Source organism: Glandiceps talaboti, chromosome 15 (genome assembly GCF_964340395.1).
Source record: "Glandiceps talaboti chromosome 15, keGlaTala1.1, whole genome shotgun sequence".
NCBI lineage: Eukaryota > Metazoa > Hemichordata > Enteropneusta > Spengelidae > Glandiceps > Glandiceps talaboti.
In genome coordinates, this window is record NC_135563.1 from 3,731,554 (window position 1) to 3,743,817 (window position 12,264).

The following is a 12,264-nucleotide window of genomic DNA, read 5'->3' on the forward strand; positions in this document are numbered from 1 at the left end:
TCGCTGTCTACGACGCTGCTATATAATAAATCCGGATCGCTGTCTACGACGCAATCCGGATCGCTCTCGCAAGTCGCACATGTACAATTAGAGCTGCAGATAGCATATTCCTTTAGTTAGTTAGTTAGTTAGTTAGTTAGTTAGTCAGTTGGTTGGTTGGTTGGTTGGTTGGTTGGTTGGTTGGTTGGTTGGTTGGTTGGTTGGTTGGTTGGTTGGTTGGTTGGTTGGTTGGTTGGTTGGTTGGTTGGTTGGTTGGTTGGTTGGTTGGTTGGTTGGTTGGTTGGTTGGTTGGTTGGTTGGCTGGCTGGCTGGCTGGCTGGTTAGTTAGTTATTGCAGCGCATCCATAATTTGGTTTTTGAGCAATAAAATATAACAAATACATAACATATATATGTACGAAATAGATAAAGATAAAATTGAAAATAAAGTACAAGAAACTGAAAACCAGAACATACGGAACACCAACAAGAGTAAACCTTTTATAATTTTTTCCAAAATGGTTGATAAAATGTCAAATGTTTTTGGAATTGGTAGGCGGGTTAATACTTTACTTTTTGTGTAATTTCCTGCCAACAAACATCATTATACTCGCTCGAATTCATATTCTCCATCGCCCTAGCCAAGTATCAGTAGCTGTAACCATAGCAATGTCACTGCTCTTCTTTTCTAATATTATAGATAACTATAGAAAATAACGCTTTATTCTAAGAATCATGAAAATCTTTCTGCCTGCTATATAGCGAATGTCATCATGACAAACATTTAATGCTAATGATTGGTCGTAGGAAATACCCACCTCAAGTCCTCCTCCCCACACCCATATAGATCTCCTACTATAGTACGCCGATTGAGAAAATGTGGAACAGAAGGACCTTATAAGGTGTACTGTTCGCAATGAAGCTTTACAAAAGAACGACTCACGTCGATTCTTACTTGAATACAAGACTAAGTTATTGAAAGTAAAATTAAATAATGCTGAATTGAATTCTATTTTTTGATAGTACAATCAATAAAATTGAACGGAAAGCTATTAGATAATGCTGGTTTTCAATTTGATTAAACTAACAGAAAATTTTCCTTGTTTGAGTATGAAAGAGCACCCTGAATTGCTCTAAAAGTTGGTAACGGACAAAAACGAGAGAAACACCCATTTTGAAAACAAACAAACACGTAATTTACTATCAAGACAAAGTACATGGCCATTCAAATAGGAGAACATGTTTATTGCAATTAACAAATTTAATTGTAGATACTAACAACAGTACATGTAAAGAAATTACAAATAAAGATAACTAATAAACTAAAGACTTGTTTTCTTTCTCTAAGACTTTTAAAGACAATTTGCTATAAAAGTTTAGTTACAAAACCTCTAAAAGTTGCGATTTAAGGCAGTATGTCAGATTAGGAGAGACATAGAAAAAAAATGACCCAGTACATACGACTAACTCTATCTAATCCTTATATCTTTTTATTTCGGATTCTTTACCAGGACAATTGTTGATTTAAATGCACTGCGCATGTCACCTCCCCCTCCCATACTGTCATTGAATCACCTTCGACATCTCTGTTCAAGACAAGACTTAGAGAACACTTAAACCACTTGTATTTCTAACATTCTTGAACCCACCCCACCACCACCACCCCCACCACCACCACCCCCACCACACCCATCGGCGTGCTACTATACTCCTTAGGAGGCGGTGCCAATGACCTCCAACCCTCCAAATGGCGCGATATTCCTTAGAAGGCAGTGCTAATTACTTATCCAGAATTAGAAAGCACTACTACGATAATCTGAATCCTGGAATGTATTCATCATGCTATTGTTAACGCAGTTCGATCAGTCAATACCACGATAATTGTAAACTGTTGCTTCAATAAAAACTTATTTCGTAGAGCAACGTTTCGTCTTAACACACCAATCTGAATTCTGAGGACGAATCAACACAGCAAAGATATACTCCGAGTCTTGTGAGTTCTGATGTCATTCCACGGATAGGAGGTACGTAGTTTCTTATATTTCAAAAAGTACCAACTCGAGATGAATCTAGAAATTTAACCATTCAGAATTATATAGCGCCACCTATAGTCCCCATGTACTGTTTTAGATGTATCCCCACGTAGTTTTAGATGTATCCCCACTTTCACTCCTTCGCTGTGATTATATTCATCACGGCCTTACAATGTCGTAAATGTCTACAACGAGATTTATAGCAGTGAGCATAAAAACGATTACAAATGTTAAAGTGTGGTTACAATAGCATTTAATAGTACGACGTTATTAATCACATGCATCTCACAAGTGACTGTAGCTGTGCCGTAGTTGTCATACGACTGGTATATCCTAAGGGAACTGTATTCGTGATCGACAAAGTCATATATTACAGGTGGAATTACATTTCATTTCTAGTTTTCATCGTTGGGAATTGCATGCTGTTTGCAATGAAGCATTCTGGGATTCATCAGACATAGACTCAAGCAGTCAAAATTGACTCCTGCTCGTGAATGAAGACATTTGTTTGCAAATCGGACCTAAACAAGTTTTGTTACATATTCGACTTTAAAGAATATTATTTCACGTGAATTCAGAGATCATAATTACACACACACACACACACACACACACACACATGTACACACACACACTCACGTCATATATCAGAGACTATATATACTTCTCTCTCTCTCTCTCTCTCTCTCTCTCTCTCTCTCTCTCTCTCTCTCTCTCTCTCTCTCTCTCTCTCTCTCTCTCTCTCTCTCTCTCTCTATGCGTATACTCTTCCCGATAATGAAACAGTAACAGCAATATTTAGACTTTTATTGGAATTGTGACATAATTAAAACCCTGAAATATGTTGGGAATATAATGTCGCCATCAATATATGTACTAGATGTTTACATGCCGTTCGCCCCCGCATCAATGTGTCACACTCCCCCAGAAGTCCAATATAATGTATTCGTGTGTCGATATTTCTACACGTTAACGTTTTTATATGTGGTTTTATATACGGTCTATGCTATACGTGAAAATATCATTTGTCGGATGGTTTATGGATATTTATGGCCCTAAAATAAAATGCTGATATTCTAGACATGAAATGTATATTCCACATAATAATCCATTAGTATTAAGACATTCACTGCGACCTCAATATTCGTATTTATCAAATAAACTTACTGGTTATCGATATTCCTATTCATCAAATAAATCCGTCGAATAATTATTAAATATACATAATTTTCAATGTTGATAATTCGGGAAATATTGCTGTGACAGTATTTGTTTACCAAATAATACAAATTATTGTAAGTGTTCGACAAAGGATTTGTTAATTTCATTTTTGAGAGTACATTCTATATATAACAACGATAACAACACCAGAATACAATGAAATACGTCAGTATACAACACCAACGTCGCAACCACCGGAAGTACTTTTATTGACGTCATCAGGTGATCTATCGTTTTTTGAAATGAATTCCGACACGTCGTCAGTTACGTCGAAGAATCAGGTCAGGTCACATCCTACCTTGGCAGGTCAAAACTCTCCCTCTTGAAGTTCACGAAACGTCATTTTTATAGATTTCCCGGAATCTGGTAATTTCTCTGTCAGAAATAAAATTTAATTCAGACATTGACATAACATATCACAAACGAATATAACATATCGTTCCTCGTGTATATAAATTAATAATATGCACAGCCGCCCTGTTATACAAGCGTTATAAATGGAATATTGTTTACATGGAACAACATAATATTACTATATTGTAATTTTTATACGATGTGTGTTTTTTTGTCCCTGGGTTTTGCTAGGACGGCATTGTTTGTGTACGTGCTCATTTGTCCAGACTTTAAAATTAAAAACCCGGTTGATACATACTCCGTTACCACGTCTACATACAGTAGGGGAAGAATTGAAGCAGCGAGTTACAATTCAAGATCAATATATCGTTTCCGACATGTTTGATTTTTAAAATATATTATGTGTTCTAGTGCTAGTGTCATGTTGTGTTCTAAAGCGTTCAAAGTCAAACAAGAAAGATATAAAATCGGCCTGTAGGCATAGAGTAACGAAAATCGTATCTGCCAACTTACGATAGACAGCAGGGATGTACAAAATGGCGGGTTGTCATACCAGTTGGTTACCATATGGAAAAATAACGGTAGATGAAAATAGTACACTGTCGAGAGGTGTAAAGACATAAAATACCAACTACTTTCATTGTAACTACAAAGTTGTCAATTTATGAGTCTTACTTTTTATGCGGACCGGGTGTTCTTTATACTTAAAGAAGTTAAAGTAGTATAATACGGTAAAGAGTTAGTCATACTAAAATGAGCTTAAAAACTAAGTAGATACGCTATATTCTAGGATTGGCCCCAAATTTTAGCTATAGGCCTAAAGTACTGTATTTCCAAAGCAATAACACCGAAGTTGTTATGAAAACAATTTCCCTATGTCTTGTCCGAAATGTTCTGAGATATAGGTAGTGAAATATGAAAGATGGATAGGCTTCAAATGAAAGTTGATCCAAACACAAACTTGAAAATTGTTACCTTAAATTTTCGACTGCGTACTTCAGTCTTTGTAAACATACTGACCAATAGATGGGTAGGCGACAGGATGATATATTTATAGAAAACGTTATAACTAAAACTAACAAATCAGTAGCAATCGGTTGGTACGGAATTTGGTGCAAACTTCCCTTTGCAAAAGTATTACAGTAACGGTTGTATATGTATCTCTGCGTGTTGTGTGTGTGTGTGTGTGTGTGTGGACACCTTTGTTGAGACACTCCAGTTTCACTAGTATTTAGATAGACCTAACATTGTCTACAAGTCAATGCGTTATTAATCGTGTCAGTCCAAGATACTCTGCCGTGTGTCATAATAAGTATATACGTTTTCCTCTCAAGTGCATGTATACTAGTATTCTTTACCTACATCACAATATATCAAATAAACATTTCTTTGAATCCAATTCTGAACGTACATGTAACCATACGCCTTTGGCAATCACGTGCACGTCATAACATCATCTACAGTCTGGGACAATCACATGCATATCATCATACCAGCTATACAATCACACACATACTATCATATCTATTCAGTCGATCACAACATGAGAATGTAGTCACTGCAGCTTGGGGGAGCTAAAGAGAATGTCGTCTCATACCACCTAAGATATCACTCAAATGTTACGCCACTTTCGTTGGCTAAACAGAATGTAATCACCTAGGCAATCATAGGATTGTCCCCATACCACCTAGGTAGTCAAGAGAATGTCACCATACCACCTAGGTAGTCAAGATAATGCCCCCATACCACCTAGGCAATCATAGGAATGTCCCCATACCACCTAGGCAATCATAGGAATGTCACCATACCACTTAGGTAGTCAAGAGAATGTCACCATACCACCTAGGTAGTCAACAGAATGTCACCATACCACCTAGGTAGTCAAGAGAATGTCACCATGCCACCTAGATCACCTCATCACAAATCTTAACTTTTTTAATTTGGCATAAAATAAATTCATTTCCAAAAAACAAAGCTAAAATTAAGATTGCCGAGACAGTAGCTTACAACAATGTGAAATGTAGTCTGTTAATTGGTAAGTCAGCTAGTACATAGATTGGTAGGTGGATCACTTATCTAACATTCAAGTACTTACCTGGGATAAAATGTGACACCAGAAACAGATCAGGTTTCTTATCAGTTTCATGGTTTACATTTACCCTGTACTCTGAGGAAACCATGAACAATTGCCTCCAAGCCCTAATATAACATTCTACGTTTTTGAACCAGTCAGTGATAAAAAGGAAAAAAAGGCTTGATACTTGATATGACTTTGACATTAACACTTGGGGCCGTGAAAAAACAATGTCTGTTAGAGTGTACGGTTGAAAGAAATAAATAAAAGTAGAGAGTCGGATAGCCTGTTACAAAGAACTTTACTCCTTACCAGCAAAGCATAGTACAATATTAGTAATGAGAGTATTAGTTAGAAAGTCTGATTTGGAAGCACTAAATTGAAGTCAATGAGTAACAGACCTAAACACTGGTTAGTCACGTTAGTAATCACAACAAGTTGTCTAATTCATCATTTTATTTTTAATTGCTATAAGGTTACACAAACAGATCCATAAAAGTTAGAAAGATCTCCAAAAAATTAATCTGAAAAAGTATCATATAAATACTTAGCAGCAAAAAAGTAGAATTACAAAGTTAAGGTTTCTTTTTTAAATTATTTGAACAAATATATAGACCAAAAATCTCAAAAACTCTAAAAATTACGTCAATAGAATTTATATCACTTGAGCAGAGAAAATGCATCATGAATGTACATTTTGTTAGTTAATGTCAATCAAAAACCTCCCAAAATGTAAGAATTGCTAGCTTTGGTGAGTTGTTTGAAATGTACTTTTTTGAAAATTTCATTAGTTGTCCACATTATCAAGCAGATGACACTCATGATACTTCTCTGCCGAGTCAATTGGGGTATAGAAATTACAAACGGGAGAAACCAAATAAAAACCACGCCTGAGGAATAAACTCTATGAATACAAAACATAGGTTTGTTTATTTAAAAAAAAACGAAACAAAAAAAAAATTGGAAACTTTGGTTTCACTTTATAATAATCCAAAAAATATGAGTAAAACTTCCCCATATACAAAAAAAGACAACAACAAATTGGCCACAAAACAGCAAATAGTGATTTACACCTTGTAAACACTGAACTAGGCATTCTCTATTCTCTGAACCTGAATAGTACACTAAAAACCAACCATCCAACTTATGGTCTTCACTTCAATAATGTAGCACAACTCAAAAAAAAAAAAGACAAAAAAAAATAATAACATACATGGCTCTTCAAAACTCCAATAGTAACTGTTGAAAAGTGAAATAAAACTTTTTTTTTTCTTTTTTAAAAACAATAGATCAATTTAGAATTCTGAATACATCATCTGAGCAATTATGTATTTCAAGAACGTAATATATTAATTTCTTAAAAATAATTATACTTACATTTGCACATGAAGCAAAAATATAATGCCATATCCAGGGGAAAGAAATTCAAGACATAAAACAGACACGCGGGTAAATCCCTAAACAAATAAAAATAAGTAAACTCTTTTAAAATTGAAGAGAAGTCCATATCAGTCCATATCTATTCCTATATTTAAACTACTAGAAATCTGGTACAAAAATGATTACTTTTATGCTGACTCCATAGATTCAGAAGGTATAATGGGGCAGAGGCAACAGGGTATGGCTCTATGGTGTGACACTATCATACACAGTCATTTCTGTGTCTCTCAAATATTGCACATAAAAATAATTAAGAAGTTGATGCCCTGATTGATAAATTTGATGTGATGTATGTAAAATAAAAAGAACTCTCCCATCCACAATTTACAAATTGTTGCCCATATCAGTTTGTGTCTGTGTTTCGTGTAGCACCATACCAACTTCCAAATGGTTGTAACCGAGTACCCTGTGTGTGCATGCCCCCTGTACATGTCAAAGGTCAACGTCGTGTCCATACCTGTCCAAAAACTCCAAAAACATACAAAATGGAATATTACAAATCTGGAGAACAATGTAACAGTAATTACAAAGTTTAAAGATATATTAACTCTGGGTTTTCCAAACTAGCTATGTTATAATAAAAAAGGTTTAAAAGCTCTCAGTTTATGGTTTTCCTTCATATTATGCAAAAGGCTTATAATAACAATAAATGAGAAAAATAAAATACTTATTACCCAATATCTTTTAAATCATCTGATTTGCAAAAATTCTTAAATTAACAATCATCATATATTTCTTTGTCAAATTTCAGTGCGGGATACATAAGAATAAATCCGAAAGTTTTTTTTTCTTGTTTTTTTTTTAATTTTTCTAATTCCTGACTAATTTAGTGAGGTAAACATTAGCAAAAGATCCTACAAAATATCAGAAAAAATACAGCTATAAAAAGTCTGCTTGAAAAACCATGAAGGCTGAAATGCTGTCTGAAATTGGTATAGAAATGTGGCACCAAAAATACTGTAATTTAATATTTACCTATTTTTGTGGAATGACCAAAAATATGAAAGCTATTATAATGAAGAGGTGCACATAGGAAATACAATCTCAAAATCCAGAGAAAAATACAAGTGTACAAAAAGGGAGGAAAAATCTAAAAAATTGCTCTCTATTCAGTTGATCAGTTCCAAACATGTACATCAAAATGCACCTTTTCATCTTAAATATTATTACAGTGCACGTATACAGGATTCTTGAACATCTTTGCACGATAATAGTCCGAAAAATGTAAACTAGTGACACAGCATTAAGATAAATTGACAGGAAACATTTACAACACACGGCAAAGAGACCAATAAAACAGTTACAGTATATATAAATACTGGTGCTCTACCACAAACATACACACAACCACACACACAAACACACCCATGCACACATTCACTACAAAATGTGTTTGTAACATTCTCCCCACACATTCTGTGTTCTCGTTTAGTTCATGTTGTTACCCGCATCAAAAACACTCTTGGTTCTTTTCCCTGGGCTTTCTTGTAAAGAAAAGTACAGAAATTAAAAACAGTCTGATAGATATGTTATGCAACATACATTATTTTTCTCTTTGGCCCTGATTGAAAGTGCATTAACTTTCATTCAGCCGATTCAAAGATTTAGACCAAGTGACTTTGGTGAAACAAATGAAATTGACAAATGTCAGTCAGTGCGTAACATATCTCAGACTGGTTAAGTTCGCAGTTATTGGGATGTTCCTTCTGAACTCACAGTATAGAATAAGTTTCTGCTCTCATATAGAGACTTGTGTTAGTTCTTTCCCAAACTTCAATTTGGCTGGTTATTTTTGTTTTTTATATTTTTTTTGTTTTCTATCACTATTGAATTTCCTAGCAACTAATCCGTTAACCTTATCACCACTACTGGCAAATACATTAGATACATTACAATAAAGCTCAAATTTCTGGCAAAAAATAATTTCATTAATGTCTTTAACATTTAGATTGCACAAAATGTAATTGGCATGCAGAACGTAAAAATGTACTGACTTTTTTTTTGTCTTTGTCCTAACTCTATCACAGTTTTGAGGAGATAAATTCATAGAAATGAACTGTAAATATTCAACATGCAGCTCGTCTTTTTCCTCATGTCTAATGTTCAAAAATTTGAGTTTCTGGTGTCTTTCTACTCTATCACGCTCCAAAAGTGACAACAAACATGCTCACCAGTGTATTATATTAAGACTAAAAAACATTTGTTCACCATAAACAAAAAATTTCTGTTTTGATAATCCGTACATAAATCTTACAATTGATAAACATGCAAAATTGGCTCAAAAATCCATTTCACACAAAAAAAATATTGCAGCTCAAAGTTTACATAAGAAGTTTTAGAAACCATTGTTATGAAATATTTCATAGCACACTTTATAATGTCTACTACCAATTTTAAAACTGGTAAGTTTGTCATTAACATTAATACAATAGGATTTAAATAACAACTTTTCACCATATATATATTTTATGGTGCTAGGTTTGAAAATATTCACTACATTGTAGTTGCTTGTTAACATTTATATTCAAACACACAGATGTAGTACTTACGTCTTTGGTATATCAGATTAGAAAAAAAAGAAGGACAAGATGGCACTTGACAAAAACACCTATATTGTACTGAGGTTTTTTTCCTATCAAAATTAGGCAGTAAGAGACTGTGTAAATTTCTAGATTAGTATAGCAAATTTTGTAATTAGCTTATACTCTGAATTTGAACTGAGTAGTTTATTTTTTTTAAATGTAAATTGAGAATCCAGTCTAGGTATAGTTTGGAAACTGGTTCACCTCCCTAACACGGTAAATAGGAAAGTCAGGGGAGGGCAAATCACTACACTATATACATGAATGTCTCTGCAGAGAACCCAGCCATTGTTCTCTGCGAACACCATGTAAACATAACATGCCTTTCTGATTGTCAAAATCAGGCACACACAGAATTCATACAAAAAATTACTGATTTTGTATATAGAGATACGATGCAACATGCAGCAAGGAATAGTTCATTCATAGTAAATTAAATCTTGTAGTATAGTCATAGGCAAGAATTTCAAACTGTTCTGCCACAAAATAATGACATCTCACAAAAAACACTATTTCATTTTGACCAAATACTTACAATCAAATTCTCGTGCATAAAAACAAAGACAACATGCTGGGACCATAGTTTAGCATCCCTTGAATGCTTTTAAACTATACATAGAATGTAATGAGGAAAAATACTTGGAATATGTATTCTTATAATATTATAGCTTGTAGTCCAAGCTGTCAACAATATGTGAATTTTGTGTGTGTAAATTTAACACCAACGGAATGGCATGGTGCGTGGACGATCAGCCCCTTCCTTGACAAGTGGTTTGTGGAACTCTCTGCCAGCACGGGAATGGATAGTAGCCCAGCACTGTTCACAGTAATACTGTAGACATGTAACGTTGGCACAGAAGAACGGTGCAAACTTGCCTCCAGAACGTGCTCCCTGACACTCATCACACATTTGGTCATCAAGAACATACGGTTTCACTTCAACCTGCAAAATACAAAGATAAGTGTTTAGATGCATTAGCACTGGATGACATATGGGTGACAGTTCATTACATTGGAACAAAAATCAACATACATGTAAATCATCACATCACACATTGCCTATTAACCTCAGTTTTCTCTTCCTTTATTCAACTTTTCAAATAAATTCCATCTGGATTTCATTGTAATACTTCTGTCCATTGTATGGACACTACAAGGACATAGTAATACTGATACATGTACTATGAACATATGGAAGGAACTAAATAGCAATTTTCTATGTAAGCTCTTTTCATTGTTAATCATAAAAGATAGTGAGTGTTCATATCCGACTGTGCAGTAAGTGTCACCATGCAAGCAGTCTGTAAAATACATGGCATTGGGCGCCCTCAAACAATGGCCAACACCTCTCTCTCAATCAATTAACTTATTAAGAGGCAAATTTAGTTAACAAATTTTGTATGTTTGAGTGAAGTAGCTTAAAATTGATACCTTAAATGTTGTACATAGTATACATTTTTTGTGAGTATCTGTCTGTGCCCACCCTGTGTGTGTGTGTGTATGCATGTGTGTGTGTGACGTGTATGTATGTATGTATGTATGTATGTATGTATGTATGTATGTATGTATGTATGTATGTATGTATTTATTTATTATGTTTGCATGAATGTATGTGAGTGTGGAAGTGTGATAGTGTGTGTATATATGTGATAGTGTGTATGTGTATATGTGATTGAGTGACTACGTGAGTGGAAGGAGTGTGAAACACAGATGAATGTTTTAACTATATGCTAGAACATCAGTTCCCAAATTGTTTGTGTAAATTACCATTGAAAAGTGTTAACTTATACAATAACCTAAGTTGAGTAGAGAAATGGAATACAAAGTATACTGACAAGCGTTCTTGCTCATCGCCATATTGTGAGCATTATTAACTTCAATAAATCACATATTTTAATAAAATCAGAGTACAAATATCAAGGTTAATGTATAGTGTCATTGTGTTAATGTAACAGTCCATGATGATATCTTGTATTGATAACTATTGTTGTCAATGACAGTCATAAGTGTGTACATGGTATATAATGCATGCTACTCCATCTTGAGTAATGCTTCAAACAAACGATTTCTGGCCAATGAAAGCTACAACAGTAACTATTTCAAATGGCAGAGTTTGTAGCTGAGGCAACATTGTCAACTCAAATTAGTGAATGTAAAAAAATGTAAGACACAATACATTGTCACTACAAGTCACTACATTTTCTACGTTCAGCTCAGGAATATACCAGTGACATAAGGGGCCTTGTCACTACAAGTCACTTCATTTTCTTTGTTCAGTTTAGCAATATACCAGTGACATAAGGGGCCTTGTCACTACAAGTCACTAGCTGCAACTGGAACATTTAAAACACAAAAATATTTTGTTAAGTACAATAACGTGCTCATAATATTGTACACTGTGAACAGTATTGCATCACCCGTGGATAAATGTATGTTTGTATATGTATACACAAGATAAATAAAAACATTGATTTTTGGATCTGCACCTAAAAATCATCACCCTCACTGGTGATCATGATCTCAACCTGTTACTACACTACATGTGGATAATATCGACAACTGATTACAGCATGTACAATGT

The 12,264-nt window shown here is 34.4% G+C and overlaps 1 protein-coding gene and 1 long non-coding RNA gene across 3 annotated transcripts in view; both read right to left on the bottom strand.

The window, feature by feature from the left end:
• The window catches only part of LOC144446715 (uncharacterized), a 173,024-nt gene that overhangs the window by 49,828 nt on the left and 110,932 nt on the right, over positions 1 to 12,264 (bottom strand). The gene's annotated exons all lie outside the window — the stretch shown is intronic.
• Positions 6,006 to 12,264, bottom strand: part of LOC144446476 (cytoplasmic polyadenylation element-binding protein 2-like) — a 66,574-nt gene continuing 60,315 nt past the window's right edge. For both annotated transcript variants that reach the window (XM_078136245.1, XM_078136244.1), the window contains one exon: positions 6,006 to 10,626. In XM_078136245.1, the coding sequence (XP_077992371.1) occupies positions 10,399 to 10,626 (228 nt within the window). In that variant the 3' untranslated portion in view covers positions 6,006 to 10,398. The remainder of the gene's footprint in view (positions 10,627 to 12,264) is intronic.